Source organism: Mesoplodon bidens (genome assembly GCF_964165515.1).
Source record: "Mesoplodon bidens genome assembly, chromosome: 19".
NCBI lineage: Eukaryota > Metazoa > Chordata > Mammalia > Artiodactyla > Ziphiidae > Mesoplodon > Mesoplodon bidens.
Genome location: NC_138179.1, coordinates 15,719,646 through 15,741,270, shown reverse-complemented (window position 1 = coordinate 15,741,270; position 21,625 = coordinate 15,719,646). Strand labels below are relative to the sequence as shown.

Sequence of the window (21,625 nt, the reverse complement as noted above, 5' to 3'; positions counted from 1 at the left end):
GTGATAAGTGCAATGAAGAAGAAACACAGGATGCAATGAGAGAGCCTATAAGGGAAGATCCCAACCCAAATTCATGACGACGTGGTATTTGAGCTGAACTCTGAAGGACTGGTAGGATAAGATAAAGAGGAGGGGGAAGAAGTAACGACATGTGAAAAGATCCTGAAGTGGAAAGCAGCACAGTATGTTTGAAGAACTGAAAGAAATCCTATATGCCTGGAGTATAGAGTGTGAGAATGAGAGAGGTGGGAGCCCGGGCTAGAAAGAAAGTCAGAGACTCGGTCATGCATGAACATTTGTATAGGCCTAGTTAAGGATTTTGGGTTTTATCCTAAGAATAAAGGGATACCATTGAAAGGGTTCACACTGGAGAAAAATATGAAAACATTAAACTTTAAAAAAAATCACTTCAGTTACAGGTAAACGATAGAGTGGAAGAGGGCAAAATGGATGTAAACATAACAATTAGGAGACTATTGCAATATTGCAGGTGACAGATCATGGTAGCTTAGACTAGGGTGACAGCAGTGGGGGGGGGGGTCAGAAATGAATAGATTTGAAAGAAGGAGGTAAAATCAGGAGGACTTAATGATTGACTGGAAGTGATCAATGAGGAAGTAGAAAGTGTCAAGGTTGATCCCTCTGGTTTTGGCTTAAAAATCTGGATGGATGATCAATTAAGACAATGACTTGTTGAAACTGAGATGCTTGTGAAACATCCAAGTGCAGATACTGAATAGTTACATGTGTTGTAATGAGGGCACTCAGGGATGGATTATGGAGTGATAGGAGAACTATGCCTTAAGGAACCTTAATATTTGAAGATCAGGTAGCAAAGAATGAACCAGCAAAGGATACTGAGAAGGATTAAACAGAGGTAGAGGGAAAACTAGTAAAGAATGATATCATGGAAGGAAGTGAAACAGTATTTCAAGGAGGAAATGGCTAACATAATTGAACACTGCTAAGAGGTCAAGTAAGATGAGGACTGCAAACTTTCCACTGGGCCTAGAAGCAGAGAGAATGTTGTCATATTGGTAAGTGACATTTATTGAAGAGAGCCTGGAAAAAAGATCAGATGGAACAGGTTGATAAAAGTGTAGGAAGTAGGGAGAGTGCTATGTGGACAACTATTTTGATAAATTTGGCTATGTTTTAGTAATATTTCCTCAACTAGAGTGTATAAGCTCCTCATGACAAGAACGAAATTTTGAATTTTTTTTTCGTATAAGGTATGGCTCAACATTAAGCACTGAATAATTATGCCATAAATACTGATTGACTGTGAAGACTCCTCAATAAATTTAAGTTATTAATTCATTCATCTAACAAATATTTATTGAGGCCCAACTCATGTCAAATACTTTGCTCAGTGTTGGAAATATAGATATGATAGAAAGTGGTGTACAATATAGTGTTCAATATGATAGAAAATAGTGTACAATAGTGTACTTCTCTGCAATAGTGTGAAATTCTAACATTAATAATCTTTCTCTATACTTCCTTTTTAATGTTTAACTTTTAAAAAAAATATCATACAGTAAAATTAACCTTTTTTGGTGCATAGTTATATAAATTTCAACACATGTATAAATATGTGTAACCATCACCATAATCAAGCTATCAAAAGTTTGTAATCTTACTTTTTTTTTTTTTTGCAGTACGCGGGCCTCTCCCTGTTGCGGCCTCTCCCATTGCAGAGCACAGGCTCCGGATGCGCAGGCTCAGCGGCCATGGCTCACAGGCCTAGCCGCTCCGCGGCATGTGGGATCTTCCCGGACCGGGGCACAAACCCGTGTCCCCTGCATCGGCAGGCGGACTCTCAACCACTGTGCCACCAGGGAAGCCCTGTAATCTTACTTTAAGAGCAAATATTTTTCATTTATCAATTCACAATAAGGCAGTAGTGACATAGAATATGCATTTTCAAGAACTGGAGGGATCAAGAATCAGAGGGAAAAGATGCTAAAAGAAAAGAAAATATGAAGAAGAACAAAATGACACAAACCTACCCTCCTCATCAGTTTTGCAAATTTACATGTAAGAATTATAGTCCACTTAATTCTATACATGTCTTTCAGGAACCCTGAGGGAAAGCAATGAAAGTATACTGCATATGTAAAACTTACAAATAACAGTGATATTTTATTTTTTAGATAAGTGGCTACCACTACATAAATTGTTCCAAGTCAGTAAGGAGTGTCTTCTCTATCTATTGTACTTAGACACCAAACAAAGATGAATCCCTTTTTGTCCAGGGAAGTAGGCAGATGAAAAATTTTCAGATGAGGTTGAGTCAAACAGACACTTTAACATTATCACCAGAAGATAAAGTCTTGACAAACCAAACAAAAATATTATGTGTCCTTTTTCTTGAGCATAAGGAAAACTCTCATTCCTAAAATGAACGGACTTCTCCAAAGCTCTCTAATGGATTGAGAACAACACAAACAGTGATATAGTTCAGAGAATTTAAAAGCAGGACTATTTTTGCTAAGATTGCTGGGTATCCAAGCTTTAAGTCAATAGACATTGTGCTGCTGTAAAGCATCCCTAGGATTTCTGAATATTCTACAAATGCCTGAAACTGTCTTGTGTTGACATATGGATCTTGGATTTTTGCCAGAGGAAGATGAAACCCTAATTCTGATAATCTCGGCAAAGAAAGCATCTTTAAATACTTTAACTCTTTCATGATATTCCTAACAACTTTAAGACAACATTGACTGATACAGAATAAGATGAGCAAATGGAAAGACAAGCATTCTCATATAGAAACACTTGTCATTATTAAAGATGTTGATTTTCCCTAAGATAATGAATAAATTTAATCTTATTTCAATAAAAATTCCTATAACGTTTCTTTTGGTGTTCTCTCTCCCCCCCTTTTTTTCCTCAGGTAGATGAACCAATTCTAAAGTTCATATTGAAAAGTAAACACACAAGAATAGACAGTAGTGATTAGAAAAGAAGAACAAATATAGACTATTCAGTAACTGTTATTGGGCTCACTATGCAGCCATTTGGAAAAGGAAAAAGTTGGATACATATTTTAAATCTTACACTAGGATAAATTCTAAATGGATCAATATTTTAAATTAAAATTAAAATAATTCCAGAAGAAAACATGAGACAATTCTTTTAACATCTTGAAATGAAATGTAACAATGACTCAAAGCCCAGAAGCCATAAAATAAAAGTAAATAAATTTGACCACATAGAAATAAAAAATCCTCTACATGACACAAGATAAATGACAGGTGAAAAACAGAGGAAAATATTTGTAACTCATTCACATGCTTTGGATAAAAGGAAGAAAATTAAGAATGTATATTTGCATTTGCTTATGTATGCACTAAGAAACTCTGGAAGGATCCATTGAAAATTAAGAACAGTAGCTATTTATTGCAGAGGTGGAGCACTGTGTGGATGGAGGATAAGAATGGGAGAGAAAGTTTCCATCATGTAACACTTTATACGTTTCAGCTTTTGAAGCAGGTGAACATATTACCTATCTGAAAAGTTAAATTTTAAAAAGTCCTTCCTCTCATATAGCTTACTTTCCAATGCAAGAAGACAAATAATAAACAAATAAATATACACTTGGGATCCTAGTGAGATAACTAAATTCATCAGTACAAGGAACTTACTTAATATACCTCGTTAGTCTTCACAGTGCTTCATAAACAGTGAAGCACATAGTAGTAGCTCAATAATACTTTTTGAAGAACTATAAAATTACTTTAAGTCCTATTTGTATGATTATGTTATTGTTCTACTTGCTTTTCAACATAGGGAGCTAGATCATCAACTGCAAATACAACAAACTGTACCTGTTGTAAGTAGTGTTCGGAATGTTTATCTTCAGGTCTTCTGCGATATTTCTCATCACCCTCTGATAACCAGACATTCCTGAGTCTTTGATATAATTAGGGTTGTTTCTCATTAAGTATTCCCCCAAGTGGTTAATTGGATCAAACTTGGTTGGAATATCAACTTCTGCCAAAAGCTTTTTCTTTTCCACTTGCATTAACATTTTTTCCATTCCAGGAACTAAGGTGGGTAGAAGTTTCTCGAGCAAATACACACGAGTGTTCAGTGTCATGTTTTCAGTATTAAACCACTCTTTGGCCAAATTATCCCTGGGGAGTTTCTCTTCAGCCTTTTTTTCTAGTTCCTTCTTCAGATTTTCCTTATCTATGATTTTCTGTTGCATTGCCTGGGCTCTTGCCTGCACTCTTTCAAAAAGATTTTTCTTCCATGACTGTTCTAGCTTTGAATTCTGTGCAGTTTGATCTAAATTGAAAAGCGCTTTTGCAGGTTTTCTAAATACAGTATTCTTTGAGATTTTAGAGTCCTTTATTGAACAAGTAGAGATTTTTGGCTGCTCCTCCAGGTTTAATTCTGAGGGGACAAAAATTGAAATGTAAGAAATATTAGAAGTAGATTTTAATCTATGTTACTTTAGAATATTATTAGAAAATTATTTTACATCCATTTACATGGTATATTCGAACACAGCTAAAAGTAACAGAAAATCAGACAGCAGTGACTTTAACCATAAGGACATTTACTGTTTTCTTAATCAGAAGCCATTCAACAGCTCAGTGTTTTTATTAAGTACCTAGCATGTTTCTACTGTTCTTTATTCATTTTTTGTGCTTGTATCTCAGGATCACAAGATAGCTATTGCAGCTCCAGGCATCACTTCTTTAAAGGAGAAAAGGATTGAGAACGAAGGGGCTTTATCCTCTTGAAGTTCTGTTATATTATTCAAGAAGAGAAGATCCCAGACTCCTCACTCTAAGACTTTCCTTTACATTTCATTGGCCCTAATTAGGTTACGTGCCTGCCCTAGGCCAATAGCTGGTAAAGGTAAAAGGGTTATTGAGAATAGTTTTGATCAATCATAATTTATTCCTTGGTCAGGGTTTAGACCAAATTTGGTCAGGTTTTAGACCATATTCTCTGATATCAAGTGATTTCCATCTGCTACAAAACTTAAGTTCCATTGGCAGACAAAAGGTGGGAAAATGTCTGCTGAGTAGGCAGTGGAGAGAGTCTACCAGACATGTATGTGTATTGGGTTGGCCAAAAAGTTTGTTCGGGGTTTTCCATAAGGTGTTACAGAAAAACCCAAATGAACCTTTTGGCCAACCCAATAAATCTATTTCTTCCCACTCTCATATTTCCAACTTCTTTCATGTTGGAGATTTTAGACCAAGATAGTGGACTGAGGTCAGGACCTACATGCCCTCCCTACCAAAATCTCTAGAAATGATAGAAAAGGGTGTGTGTGTGTTTGTGTGTGTGTGTGTGTTTTAATATGAACATAAGAATGCTAACAACCAGTAGAAACTAACACAACACTGTAAGGCAACTATACTCCAATAAAAATTAATTTTAAAAAAGGACTTTTCTGGTGGTCCAGTGGGTAAGACTCCACGCTCCCAATGCAAGGGGCCTGGGTTTGATTCCTGGTTGGGGAACTAGATCCCACATGCATGCCACAACTAAGAGTCCTCATGTCACAATGAAGATCCTTGCATGCCGCAAATAAGGCGGCACAGCCAAAAAAAAAGAATGCTAACAATCAATCATGAAGAGGGCCTTCAGAAACTCTGAAGGTCTCTGAAAACTGTAAGGTAGATGGGATTAAATTGATTAAAGAAACTATAAGACTAAAAAGATCCAGAAGATGACTGTGAAATTTGGGAGCACCTCTGAGGCACCCTAAGTTTAAAGGATGTAGATATGGATAGCAGGGGAATGACTGACCCTTTTGTGTATCTTCATCCCCATTTGAGCTAATCATCGGGCACCAGAGGCATTCACCCTTGAACTGGGACAAGGGGATTCGGGCAAGAGAGGCAGGATAATGCCTCCACACACAGAGAAAATGAATTGCTGACAGACTTCACTGTCTGCATATCTTACCCCTCCTCCACAATCTGCATAGCTTACCCCTCCTCCACAATCACTGGCAGCAGGCTACAGAAAACAGAAACGTCATCCAGAGAAAAGCAAACAGGGATTCCCAAATGCAAATGTAAGCACACACATAAGGATCACCAAATATTTAACGAAAACTAACTCCATGACTAAACGAATGCAATGATTAATACTATCCAAGGAAGCACCATTAATAGAACAAATATAAGGAGTTCTAAAAGAGCTGTAATTAATATCCTCAGAGCAGAGAAATTAGAGGAAATTAAAAATATAGTTATATTATTTTTAAAAATTATGAGAGCTTGGAAACCTAGTGCTCAGACCTTGGTTTCTTTCTTTTTTTTTTTTTTAATAGGATTGAAATTTTAAATTTATTTATTTATTTATTTTTGGCTGCATTGGGTCTTTGTTGCTGCGTGCAGGCTTTCCCTAGTTGCGGCGAGCAGGGGCTGCTCTTCACTGCGGTGCACAGGCTTCTCATTGCGGTGGCTTCTCTTGTTGTGGAGCATGGGCTCTAAAGTGCAGGCTCAGTAGTTGTGGCACTCGGGTTTAGTTGCTCCATGGCATGTGGGACCTTCCCAGACCAGGGCTCAAACCCATGTCCCCTTCATTGGCAGGCGGATTCTTAACCACTGTGCCACCAGGGAAGTCCCCAGACCTTGGTTTCTAATATCATTCTCCAATTTAAAAAAATCAGGACTCATTGAAAAAATGGCTGATTCTAGGACTGGGGCAAGAAATATTCAAGATGAGCCTGGAGCAGAAATATACCCATAAATATATGACCAATTGACTTTTGCCAAGGGTGCCAAGATCATTCAATGGGGAAAAAATTATCTCTTCAGCAAATGGTGCTGTAACAAATGGGTATCCATATGCAAAAAAATGAAGTTGGACCCATACTTCATGCTATAAACAAAAATTAACCAGCTCTAACAGATCTATACTGAATATTCCACCCAACAACAGTAGAATACACATTCTGCTCAAGTGCACATGGGACATCCTCCAGGATAGACTATATGTTAGGCCACAAAACAAATCCTAACAGATTTAAAAATATAAATATCATTAAAAGTGTCTTCTTTGAAGATATAGGAGAAATCTGCAGGATTAAAAAACACACTTTTAAACAACCAATGGGTTAAGGAAGAAATCACAAGGGAAATTAGAACATACTTAGAGATGAATGAAAATGAACACACAATATACCAAAACTTATGGGATGCAGTGAAAGCAATGCTCAGAGGGAAATTTATAGCTGTTAAGTGACTACATTAGAAGAGAAGAAAAATCTCAAATCAATAATCTAAGTTTACATCTCAAGGACTAGAAAAAGAAGAATAAAATAAACCTAAAACAAACAGAAGGAAGGAAATAATAAAGATCAGAGTGGAGATAAACAAAATAGAGACTATAAAAACAGCAGAGAAAATCAATAAAACCAAAAGTTGGTTATTTGAAAAGATCAACATAATTGACAAATTGCTAGACTGGCAAAGAGAAAAAGAGTGAAGACAAAAAAACTAATATAAGAAATGAAAGTGGGAACACTACCACCAATCTCCCAGAGATAAAAAGGATAACCTAGAATAAATGGACAAAAAATACACAAAAAGTATCTAAACTAACTCAGAAAGAAACAGAAAATCTTAACAGACCCATAACAAGTAAAGAGATTAAATTAGTAATCAAAACCCTCACAACTAAGAAAAGTCCTGGACCAGATGGCTTCACCAGTGAATTTAATCAAACATTTAAAGAATTAAAACCTATCCTTACAACACTCCTCCCCTCAAACTGAAGAGGACATAACAGTTTCTAACTCATTCTATGAGGCCAGCATAGATATGATACTAAAGCCAGATAAGGACACCACATGAAAAGAAAATTTCAGACTACTATTCCTTATGAATATAGATGTAAATCTTCAACAAAATATTAGCAAATCATGAGAATATTCTCCTGTTATCTTCTAAAATTACTTACTGTTTTATCACTCACATTTGTATCTACAGTACATGTAGAATTTATTTGCATGTGTGGGGTGAGGTAGGACTCAAAAATACATATTTTCCATTTTGGCATCATTATTGAAAACACCTCCTGTTTTCAATACAGGACTTTCAACTGGACTCTATTTCATTGGCTTATTTGTCTATCCTTATGTCAGTGTCCTACTGTCCTAATTTCTGTAACCTAATTGTAAATATTGATATAGTAATATAAATCCCCCACCTTTGTTGTTCTTCAAGATTTCCTTGGCTTTTCTAGGTCTTTTGCATTTCTACATAAATTTTAGAATCAAGTTATTTTATATACACACAGACACATATACAGAACCCTGCACAACTTTTTGCTAGAATTACACTGAATCTAGAGGTCAATCAAGGGAGCACTACTTTCTTAACAATATTAAGTCTTCTAATTCATGAATAAGGTATATTTTTTCATTTATTTAGGTCTTCTTTAATTTCTTTTAACAATGTTTTATAGTTTCAGTGTACAGGTTTTGTTCATTTTTGGTTAGATTTATTTTGAGATATTTAGCGCTTTTTATGCCATTAAAATTGTATTTTAAAATTTTCATTTTCTAATTGTTTGTTGCTAATATATAATAGAAATATAATTAGGTTCCCAGGACCTAGCTCGTTCAGGCTCTGATCAATAAGCTATCAGATGTTTTTTTCTACAGCCACGATTGCTGAGGTGATTGGAATGAAAAACTTAGCAAGAATCTTAAGGTTTTTTCTGATATGGCCATGGAGATGAAGTAGTTCCAGGGCTTTCAAATATTATCTACTAGTCAATTTGCTTCTCTCCACTGAAAAAATATTAATGTCAAACTGAACCACAATAGGATTAGGGCCACACACTGTTAAAAGTTCTTTGCCTCTATTACTCCGTGGATTCAGGAAAAAAGAAGAAATAGATATGTAAATTATTTTGATACTCATTATTTTTTAAAAGATTTTTTTTTAATGTGGACCACTTTTAGAGTCTTTATTCAATTTGTTACAATACTGCTTCTGTTTTTTGTTTTGGTTTTGTGGGCACAAGGCATTTGGGATCTTAGCTCTGCATTGGAAGGCGAAGTCCTAACCACTGGGCAGCCAGGGAAGTCCCCATACTCATTGTTTTTAACATAGCCAGAAAGTAGTTATTGACCCATGCTTCAATCATTAATAACTCTCAATAAATAGTACTAGTGAAATAAAAGGGTAAGAGAGCAGAACCTCTACAACTTAGAGCAGTGTTTTTTTAAATCTTATTTATTACGAAATATTTGAGACCTGTAAGTATAATGATGATATAAGTAGCCATATATCTACTCTTAGCTTAAGAAAAAAATTACCTGTATATTAAAGCCTCTCAAATACCCCTACTTTGATAGAAACACTATTCTGATTTTCATGTTTATTATTTTTCTGCATTTGTATATATTATATATAAGCAATATAATATTGTTCTTGTTTTTAATTTTTATAAAAATGATTTCATATCATGTGTATTCTGTGACCTTTTAAATACTTAATATTATGTTTATGAAATTCATCTATATTGATAACTGCAGCTCCAGTGTGTTCGTTTTTCACTGCTTCATAATATTTCATTATATGACTGCATTGCAATGTAGTTATTCATTCTCATTTTGGGGGAGGCTATCCAAAAATATTTTAAAGTTCTTTTTATTTATTAAAATTTCTTTCTTAGCTTTATTGAGAGTACTCTGAAGAATACTTTTAAATCCTACCTACAGGTGGAACTTCAAGATGGCGGAAGAGTAAGATGCGGAGATCACCTTCCTCCCCACAAATACATCAGAAATACATCTACATGTGGAACAACTCCTACAGAACCCCTACTGAACGCTGGCAGAAGACCTAAGACCTCCCAAAAGGCAAGAAACTCCCCACGTACCTGGGTAGGGTAAAAGAAAAAACAGAGACAAAGAATAGGGATGGGACCTGCACGAGTGGGAGGGAGCTATGAAGGAGGAAAGGTTTCCACACACCGGGAAGCCCCTTTGCAGGCGGAGACTGCTGGTGGCGGAGAGGGGGAGCTTCGGGGCCACAGAGGAGAGTGCAGCAACAGGGGTGTGGAGGGCAAAGCGGAGAGATTCCCGTACAGAGGATCAGTGCCGACCAGCGCTCACCAGACTAGAGGATTGTCTGCTCACCCACCGGGATGGGTCGGGGCTGGGAGCCAAGGCTTGGGCTTCCGTCGGATCCCAGGGAGAGGACTGAGGTTGGCTGCGTGAACACAGCCTGAAAGGGGCTACTGCGCCACAGCTAGCCGGGAGGGAGTCCGGGAAAAAGTCTGGAGCTGCCGAAGAGACAAGAGACTTTTTCTTGCCTCTTTGTTTCCTGGTGCGCGAGGAGAGGGGATTAAGAGCGCCGCTTAAAGGAGCTCCAGAGATGGGCGCAAGCCGCGGCTATCAGCGCGGGCCCCAGAGATGGGCATGGGATGCTAAGGCTGCTACTGCAGCCACCAAGAAGCCTGTGTGCAAGCACAGGTCACTATCCACACCGTCCCTCCCAGGAGCCTGTGCAGCCCACCACTGCCAGGGTCCCGTGATCCAGGGATAACTTACCCGGGAGAATGCACGGTGCGCCTCAGGCTGGTGCAACGTCACGCTGTCCTCTGCCGCCACAGGCTCGCCCCGCATCCGCACCCCTCCCTCCCCCCTGCCTAAGTGAGCCAGCGCCCCCGAATCAGCTGCTCCTTTAACCCCATCCTGTCTGACCGGGAACAGACGGTCTCAGGAGACCTACACACAGAGTCCACATCCAAAGCTGAACCCCAGGAGCTGTGCGAACACAGAAGAGAAAGGGAAATCTCTCCCAGCAGCCTCAGGAGCAGCGGATTAAATCTCCACAATCAACTTGATGTACCCTGCATCTGTGGAATACCTGAATAGACAAGGAATCAACCCAAAATGAGGAGGTGGACTTTGGGAGCAACGATATATATATATTTTTCCCCTTTTTCTCTTTTTGTGAGCGTGTATGTGTATGCTTCCGTGTATGATTTTGTCTGTATAGCTTTGCTTTTACCATTTGTCCTAGGGTTCTGTCTGTCCGTTTTTTGTTTTTACTTAAAAATTTTTTTTTCTTAATAATTATTTTTAATTTTTATTTTAATAACTTTATTTTATTTTACTTTATTTTATTTTATCTTCTTCTTTCTTTCTTTTTTCTCTCTTTTATTCTGAGCCGTGTGGAGGACAGGCTCTTGGTGCTCCAGCCAGGCATCAGGGCTGTGCCACTGAGGTGGGAGAGCCAAGTTCAGGACGCTGGTCCACAAGAGACCTCCCATCTCCACGTAATATCAAACGGCGAAAATCACCCAGAGATCTCCATCTCAACACCAACACCCACCTCCACTCAACGACCAGCAAGCTACAGTGCAGGACACCCTATGCCAAACAACTAGCAAGACAGGAACACAACCCCACTCACTAGCAGAAAGGCTGCCTAAAATCATAATAAGGCCACAGACACCCCAAAACACAACACCAGATGTGGACCTGCCCACCAGAAAGACAAGATCCAGCCTCATCCACCAGAACACAGGCACTAGTCCCCTCCACCAGGAAGCCTACACAACCCACTAAACCAACCTTAGCCACTAGGGACAGACACCAAAAACAACAGGAACTACGAACCTGCAGCCTGCAAAAAGGAGACCCCAAACACAGTAACATAAGCAAAATGAAAAGACAGACAAACACACAGCAGATGAAGGAGGAAAGCAAAAACCCACCAGACCTAACAAATGGAGAGAAAATAGGCAGTCTACCTGAAAAAGAATTCAGAATAATGATAGTAAAGATGACCCAAAATCTTGGAAATAGAATGGAGAAAATACAAGAAACGTTTAACAAGGACCTAGAAGAACTAAACAGCAAACTCTAAACAGAGATGAACAACACAATAAATGAAATTAAAAATTCTCTAGAAGGGATCAATAGCAGAATAACTGAGGCAGAAGAACGGATAAATGACCTGCAAGATAAAATAGTGGAAATAACTACTGCAGAGCAGAATAAAGGAGAAAGAATGAAAAGAATAGAGGACAGTCTCAGAGACCTCTGGGACAACATTAAATCCACCAACATTCAAATTATAGGGGTCCCAGAAGAACAAAAGAAAAAGAAAGGGACTGAGAAAATACTTGAAGAGATTATAGTTGAAAACTTCCCTAATATGGGAAAGGAAATAGTTAATCAAGTCCAGGAAGCACAGAGAGTCCCATACAGGATAAATCCAAGGAGAAACACGCCAAGACACATATTATTCAAACTATCAAGAATTAAATACAAAGAACAAATATTAAAAGCAGCAAGGGAACAACAACAAGTAACACATAAGGGAATCACCATGTAGTTAACAGCTGATCTTTCAGGAGAAACTCTGCAAGCCAGAAGGGAGTGGCAGGACATATTTAAAGTGATGAAAGAGAAGAACCTACAACCAAGATTACTCTACCCAGCAAGGATCTCATTCAGATTTGATGGAGAAATTAAAAGCTTTCACAGACAAGCAAAAGCTAAGAGAATTCAGCACCACCAAACCAGCTTTACAACAAATGCTAAAGGAACTTCTCTAGGCAGGAAACACAACAGAAGGAAAATACCTACAATAATAAATCCAAAACAATTAAGAAAATGGTCATAGGAACATACATACGGATAATTACCTTAAATGTAAATGGATTAAATGTTCCAACCAAAAGACACAGACTGGCTGAATGGATACAAAAACAAGACCCGTATATATGCTGTCTACAAGAGACCCACTTCAGACCTAGAGACACATACAGACTGAAAGTGAGGGGATGGAAAAAGATATTCCATGCAAATGGAAATCAAAAGAAAGCAGGAGTAGCAATTCTTATATAAGACAAAATAGACTTTAAAACAAAGACTGTTACAAGAGACAAAGAAGAACACTATATCATGATCAAGGGATCAATCCAAGAAGAAGATATGACAATTGTAAATATTTATGCACCCAACATAGGAGCACCTCAATACATAAGGCAAGTACTAACAGCCATAAAAGGGGAAATCGACAGTAACACAATTATAGTAGGGGACTTTAACACCCCACTTTCACCAATGGACCGATCATCCAAAATGAAAATAAATAAGGAAACACAAGCTTTAAATGATACATTAAACAAGATGGACTTAATTGATATTTACAGGACATTCCATCCGAAAACAACAGAATACACATTCTTCTCAAGTGCTCATGGAACATTCTCCAGGATAGATCATACCTTGGGTCACAAATCAAACCTCGGTAAATTTAAGAAAATTGAAATTGTATCAAGTATCTTTTCCAACCACAATGCTTTGAGACTAGATATCAATTACAGAAAAAATCTGTAAGAAATACAAACACATGGAGGCTAAACAACACACTACTTAATAACCAAGAGATCACTAAAGAAATCAAAGAGGAAATCAAAAAATACCTAGAAACAAATGACAATGAAAACACTATGACCCAAAACCTATGGGATTCAGCAAAAGCAGTTCTAAGAGGGAAGTTTTTAGCTATACAAGCCTACCTTAAGAAACAAGAAACATCTCAAATAAACAACCTAACCTTACACCTAAAGCAATTACAGAAAGAAGGACAAAAAACCCCAAAGTTAGCGGAAGGAAAGAAATCATAAAGATCAGATCAGAAATAAATGAAAAAGAAATGAAGGAAATGATAGCAAAGATCAATAAAACTAAAAGCTGGTCCTTTGAGAAGATAAACAAAATTGATAACCCATTAGCCAGACTTATCAAGAAAAAAAGGTAGAAGACTCAAATCAGTAGAATTAGAAATAAAAAAGGAGAAGTAACAACTGACACTGCAGAAATACAAAGGATCATGAAAGATTACTACAAGCAACTCTATGCCAATAAAATGCACAACCTGGAAGAAATGGACAAATTCTTAGAAATGCACAACATTCTGAGACTCAACCATGAAGAAATAGAAAATATCAACAGACTAATCACAAGCACTGAAATTGAAACTGTGATTAAAAATCTTCTAACAAACAAAAGCCCAGGACCAGATGGCTTCACAGGCGAATTCCAGTAAACATTTAGAGAAGAGTTAACACCCATCCTTCTCAAACTCTTCCAAAATATAGCAGAGGGAGGAACACTCCCAAACTCATTCTATGAGGCCACCATCACTCTGATACCAAAACCAGACAAAGATGTCACAAGGAAAGAAAACTACAGGCCAATATCACTGATGAACATAGATGCAAAAATCCTCAACAAAATACTAGCAAACAGAATCCAACAGCACATTAAAAAGATCATACATTATGATCAAGTGGGGTTTATCCCAGAAATGCAAGGATTCTTCAATATATGCAAATCAATCAACATGATACACCATATTAACAAACTGAAGGAGAAAAACCATATGATCATCTCAATAGATGCAGAGAAAGCTTTCGACAAAATTCAACACCCATTTATGATAAAAACCCTGCAGAAAGTAGGCATAGAGGGAACTTTCCTCAACATAATAAAGGCCATATAAGACAAACCCACAGCCAACATCGTCCTCAATGGTGAAAAACTGAAACCATTTCCACTAAGATCAGGAACAAGACAAGCTTGCCCACTCTCACCACTCTTATTCAACATAGTTTTGGAAGTTTTAGCCACAGCAATCAGAGAAGAAAAGGAAATAAAAGGAATCCAAACTGGAAAAGAAGAAGTAAAGCTGTCACTGTTTGCAGATGACATGATACTATACATAGAGAATCCTAAAGATGCTACCAGAAAACTACTAGAGCTAATCAATGAATTTGGTAAAGTAGCAGGATACAAAATTAATGCATAGAAATCTCTTGCATTCCTATTCACTAAAGATGAAAAAGCTGAAAGTGAAATTAAGAAAACACTCCCATTTACCACTGCAACAAAAAGAATAAAATATCTAGGAATAAATCTACCTAAGGAGACAAAAGACCTGTATGAAGAAAATTACAAGACACTGATGAAAGAAATTAAAGATGATACAAATAGATGGAGAGATATACCATGTTCTTGGATTGGAAGAATCAACATTGGGAAAATGCCTCTACTACCCAAAGCAATCTACAGATTCAATGCAATCCCTATCAAACTACCACTGGCATTTTTCACAGAACTAGAACAAAAAATTTCACAATTTGTATGGAAACACAAAAGACCCCGAATAGCCAAAGTAATCTTGAGAAAGAAAAACGGAGCTGGAGGAATCAGGCTCCCTGACTTCAGACTATACTACAAAGCTATAGTAATCAAGACAGTATGGTACTGGCACAAAAACAAAAATATAAATCAATGGAACAGGATAGAAAACCCATAGATAAACACACGCACATATGGTCACCTTATCTTTGATAAAGGAGGCAAGAATATACAGTGGAGAAAAGACAGCCTCTTCAATAAGTGGTGCTGGGAAAACTGGACAGCTACATGTAAAAGAATGAAATTAGAATACTCCCTAACACCATACACAAAAATAAACTCAAAATGGATTAAAGACCTAAATGTAAGGCCAGACACCATCAAACTCTTAGAGGAAAACACAGGCAGAACACTCTATGACATAAATCACTGCAAGATCCTTTTTGACCCACCTCCTAGAGAAATGGAAATAAAAACAAAAGTAAACAAATGGGACCTAATGAAACTTAAAGTCTTTTGCACAGCAAAGGAAACCATAAACAAGACGAAAAGACAACCCTCAGAATGGGAAAAAAATATTTGCAAATGAAGCAACTGACAAAGGATTAATCTCCAAAACATACAAGCAGCTCATGCAGCTCAATATCAAAAAAAAAAACAACCCAATCCAAAAATGGGCAGAAGACCTGAATAGACATTTCTCCAAAGAAGATATACAGATGGCCAACAAACACATGAAAGAACACTGAACGTCATTAATCATTAGAGAAATGTAAATCAAAACTACAATGACATATCATCTCACACTGGTCAGTATGGCCATCATCAAAAAATCTACAAACAATAAATGCTGGAGAGGGTGTGGAGAAAAGGGAACACTCTTGCACTGTTGGTGGGAATGTAAATTGATACAGCCACCATGGAGAACAGTATGGAGGTTCTTTAAAAAACTAAAAGTAGAACTACCATATGACCCGGCACTCCCACTACTGGGCATATACCCTGAGAAAAGCATAATTCAAAAAGGGTCATGTACCACAATGTTCACTGCAGCTCTATTTACAATAGCCAGGACGTGGAAGCAACCTAAGTGTCCATCAACAGATGAATGGATAAAGAAGATGTGGCATATATATACAATGGAATATTACTCAGCCATAAAAAGGAACAAAACTGAGTTATTTGTAGTGAGGTTGATGGGCCTAGTGACTGTCATACAGAGTGAAGTAAGTCAGAAAGAGAAAAACAAATACCATATGCTAACACATATATTTGGATTCTAAAAAAAAAAAAAAAAAAAAAAGGAAATGTTCAGAAGAACCTAGGGGCAAGACGGGAATAAAGATGCAGACCTACTAGAGAATGGACTTGAGGATATGGGGAAGGGGAAGCTGGGACGAAGTGAGAGCGTGGTATGGACATATATACACTACCAAATGTAAAACAGATAGCTGGTGGGAAGCAGCTGCATAGCACAGGGAGATCAGCTCGGTGCTTTGTGACCACCTAGAGGGGTGGGATAGGGAGGGTGGGAGGGAGGGAGATGCAAGAGGGAAGAGATATGGGGACATATGTATAACTGACTCACTTTGTTATAAAGCAGAAACTGACACAACATTGTAAAGCTATTATACTTTAATAAAGATGTTAAAAAAATTCTACCTACATAGTATCCATCTTTCTAACCAGGAAAAAAATTAAGTGGTTTATTTTTAAAAACACTTGAAAAGCCAACATTTCATTTAAAGAATGTCTTAAGTCCAATAGTGGATAGTATTTATGAATATCTCTCCCAAGTTTTGATTTCCTCTTGGCTTATTCATATATGGGGGAAATGAGGAGGGTAGTATAATGCTCTCTGTTACCTCTCAGTTGGATCTGTAAACAAGTTAACCTCTTTTTCTGGGGGGTGGGTGGATAGTGTTTCCATTCTGTTTTGTCACAATGCTTTCACTTCTATTTTAAATAAGTGTGATAGAGACCAATTTTTTTTTTTAAGGTCTGCAGGTTCTAATGTACACTCTTTGCTTTTAACCTCTCTAGCATAACCCAAGGCAGATATTCCTCCTCCTGCTTTAAGGGGAGTGCTACAGATTTATAGCAACTTAATATCTAGCCATCTGCATGGCTCATTAGTAAACTCACACATGAACTAGGGCATTGTCTTATCTTTGCTGCAGCCTGTTAGTGCTCCTCTAGTGTGCTTGGCTATTATAGGTTGCTAAGCAATAATCCTCGTGCTTGCATTGTCCCCACCGATATGCAGAATGGAAGTAGATATGTGTTTGGTTACAGCTCTGGTCAAACACTTCTGTCTTAGAGCCATAAAATCAAGAAAAGAAAAGGAGGCACAGCAATAGCAGGGTCAGTAAATCAGAATTCTGAACAAGCCTATCTGTAGCTGTCTTTTGATTGGGTGATCTCTGAATTCATAAATTACAGCACTGCCCCAAGGGAAAATTAAGAGGTTTAACTGAATATAACTTCAAATAGGTACTGGGTTTTTTAGCAGGTCTATGCTTGGACATTCCTAAACCTTTTACAGATAGATAGATTCATTTACATATTCACTCAATAAATAATTATTGATGTCATAGTGCCAGGCACTATGCTAAGCACTGAAATTCTTTTTCAGGATTGTCTTCCTAAACTCTTGCGGAATTAAGAGCCTTTCACATTCTTTCCCAATATGCACACCTTCACCCCTGTATCAATCCACCTTCTAACATACAAAGTCCTATTCAGGCAGTATGGGTACAAATACTCTCAACTAAGTAAGTAGGAACACAAAAGAATTCCTTATTTATATTTTGAAAGGTCCAATCTTATAAGTGACTTTTATCATTTCCTGCACTTAGTGCATGGCCCACTGCTGGGCATGGCCTCAGTACAACCCTATTTAAGGACATAAATAGGAATGAATTATAACCCACATTATAATAAGCTTTAACAGACTCTTTCTTCACAGAAGGCATATAACATTACAGGGACTGGCTGCTGATTAAACTGGTGAAAATTGACGCAGCAGGGCTAATTAACAGATGTGTGATGTTTCCTTTAAACACAGGTCCTGTCTGAAACTCAGCTGTCTTGGTCTTACCAGAATTTCTTACCATTTGTACATAATGTAGAATAACTATGAAAGGAGGAAGAAAAGAAGCACTATTAAACACTATTGTAATTAAAATTCAATAGCTATAGGAAAAGGCATTTTCCTACAAAACGTTTTTAAACTTAGGGCTGTGTAATAAGAATAAAGCTGAGTAAATTAATAAAAGAGAAATAAGATTTCTCAAAACACAAGTTAAGCTCATAGCCTAAAAAATACAATAACTAGGGAAAGAAATGAGGAATTCACATGGTACATTTAACCACAATATTTTCTATGCAAAGATACGTATTTGAGTGTATTCTGGGAGCTGCCTGGCAAGATAACATCCTTTTAATTTTGACAAGCATATAACAAGGATAAAGACACATCCTTTGACATGTTGAGACTAAAATAACAGTTCCTCTTCCCACTTCTTAAACACACACACACACACATACACATAAACACATACATGTATTTACAAAGGGAGACTTAGAAATGTTAGGATTAATAGTGACTGATCACTGAATAAATAAGTACATTGCATTGCATTTGATATCACAACAAGCAACTGCAATGTTTTCAGTATATATCACAAACTGGGACGAATAGACTTAAACAAACAAAACACATTTCCCTCTACCATACATTGAAAAGTGATAACAAATTGAAAGTACAAGAACAGAAAAGACAATAAACTCTTGACTGATATGTTTTCTAGAGAGGCAATAAATTACATGTTGGAATATATGTGTGAAGATTTGTAGGTGCAAATTTGGCCATAAACTGATTAAAGTGAACACCTAATTAAATTTATAGCAAATTACCTAGATTGTGATTCTGCTTGCCATGTTTAAAACGCAAGAGTTCATTTATAAACCTGGACCAAGTGAGTATGGTAAAGGCAAAGTGTATTTATGGTGTGATGGTGAAGGGTGGGAGTGAGGTGGAAGTAAAATCAAGAAACTGGTGGTATATACAGTGGCATACTCAGCCATAAAAAGAAACGAAAATGAGTTATTTGTAGTGAGGTGGATGGACCTAGAGTCTGTCATACAGAGTGAAGTAAGTCAGAAAGAGAAAAACAAATACCATATGCTAACACATATATATAGAATCTAAAAAAGTATGGTTCTGATGAACCTAGTGGCAGGACAGGAATAAAGACGCAGACGTAGAGAATGGACTTGAGGACGCGGGGAGGGGAAGCTGGGAGGAAGTGAGAGAGTGGCATGGACATATATACACTACCAAATGTAAAACAGATAGCTAGTGGGAAGCAGCTGCATAGGACAGGGAGATCAGCTCGGTGTTTTGTGACCACCTAGAGGGGTGGGATAGGGAGGGTGGGAGGGAGGCTCAAGAGGGAGGGGATATGGGGATATATGCATATGTATAGCTGATTCACTTTGTTATACAGCAGAAACTAACACAACATTGTAAAGCAATTATACTCCAAGAAAGATGTAAAAAAAAATGTTGACAAATGCAAAAAAAAAAGAAAGAAAGAAACTAGTGGTAGGGGGCAGGTAGGAGGGACTTGCCAAGAAACTTTTTAAAAGTTAGTGAAGCTGTGAAAACAGTACTAAGTTTATAATAAAGGCAAAATAAATGCTGAAAAGTTTGGTTCTTAATGTGTATGTGTTATTATTTACTAATAAGAAGGAATAGTAAATAATACTTATAATTGGTTTAAAAGACAGAAAAACACTTTGGAGAAAAGTAAGCAACTACAAGTTATAACTACCATCTATATAGCAATTTATAGTTTAGAAAATGCTTTAAAAATTATTATTGGGACTTCCCTGGTAGCACAGTGGCTAAGAATCCACCTGCCAATGCAGGGGACATGGGTTCGAGCCCTGGTCCGGGAAGATCCCACATGCGGTGGAGCAACTAAGCCCGTGCGCCACAACTACTGAGCCTACACTCTAGTCGTGGCCTGCGAGCCACAACTACTGAGCCCACGTGCCACAACTACTGAAGCCTGCGCACCTAGAGCCCGTGCTCAACAAGAGAAGCCACTGCAATGAAAAGCCCGCCTGCCGCAACAAAGAGTAGCCCCCGCTCACCGCAACTAGAGAAGGCCCGCACGTAGCGATGAAGACCCAATGCAGCCAAAAATAAATAAATAAAATAAATAAATTTATTTAAAAAAATTATTATTATAGCTCAGCCTAGCACATACTAAACACTCAATAGCTGTAAACTAAATTGAAAAGAATTTCAATTAACTAAAATATAAGTTGAAATTGTTAAATTTTAAATATTGTGAAAATTTTCTATCATACAGGATTTCACTAAGTATCTAAAATTAGAAGAACTGTAGTGAAAGGGATGAATGTCTTGCCCAGTTATTTGTTGCCTTTTGATCATATAAATTTTCAACCTGCATAATTATGTGGCATTTGGGTTAAGGATTGGGCTGGAAGTCAAATAGAATAAATGTGTTGTCAAGTACAGAGGTAAAAAGAAGAAATAGAAAAACAGCAGGCAGGTTGAATCACTAGGGTTCTTCATTTTATTTTTGTATTAATGGGTTGTCTGCTATGTGTCAGTCAGCTCTCTTAGCTAAATTTTCTCTTTAAGCACAAGATGAATGGTTATAAACTTGCCTCAAAGTATCAATAGAAGATGATGGGAATATATTTTAAATTATTTCCCAAACTGCATTTAAAATATCCCTGGGATTATATCTTTAAAAGGCAAAATCTTGAGGAATCCATCCCCAACTAAAATTTAGTAATAGTTTTACATTCTATTGTGTAGGAGAAAGCCTAGTTCTTTACCTTGGGATTTGACTTTATTTGCTGCTGTTCCTGCCACATTGCTGCAGGTGCCTAATGCCAAACTGTCTGGTATACTCCGTGAACTCTGAAAGGAGAAAAGAAACACCAATTAAAAAGTGAAATGCTTTTCATCAAAGTTGCATCAACTCTCCCAATTAAAGAATGCACATAAATCCCTTGTAAAAATCACCAAACATTCCTCCCTAATTTTGCTAGGATTTAATGCTATATATTAGAAGCAAAGCAGTAATCACGGTCTATTTACTGCATTTACAAGATAAAGTGCATTGGCTCAGAATGTCATCACATCTTCCTATTGCTAACAAAGTAATATGCTAAGAATATTATTCCAGATGTACATTAATCCTTGAATTATATAATACTTTCTAGAAACATAATTTGAGACCACAACACAGTGAAATAGGACATTTGAAATTGCTGCTGTTTTCTTTTACTATTAGAATCACCTTCCATGTTTGTGGTGGAAAGAAAAACATTTTCACCTTAATTAAAGAAAGTAAAGGTTAGTTTTATGAATAAATGGTGACAAAATAGCTTTTTGTACTCATGCTGATGTACTTTTAAAAG

The 21,625-nt window shown here is 37.2% G+C and overlaps 1 protein-coding gene across 10 annotated transcripts in view; it reads right to left on the bottom strand.

Moving 5' to 3' along the window:
* The window catches only part of EFCAB5 (EF-hand calcium binding domain 5), a 126,445-nt gene that overhangs the window by 85,203 nt on the left and 19,617 nt on the right, over positions 1 to 21,625 (bottom strand). For all 10 annotated transcript variants that reach the window (XM_081219849.1, XM_081219848.1, XM_081219846.1 and 7 more), the window contains exons 4-5: positions 21,038 to 21,122; positions 3,834 to 4,404 (exon numbers count right to left, since the gene is read on the bottom strand). In XM_081219849.1, the coding sequence (XP_081075975.1) occupies positions 3,834 to 4,404; positions 21,038 to 21,122 (656 nt within the window). The remainder of the gene's footprint in view (positions 1 to 3,833; positions 4,405 to 21,037; positions 21,123 to 21,625) is intronic.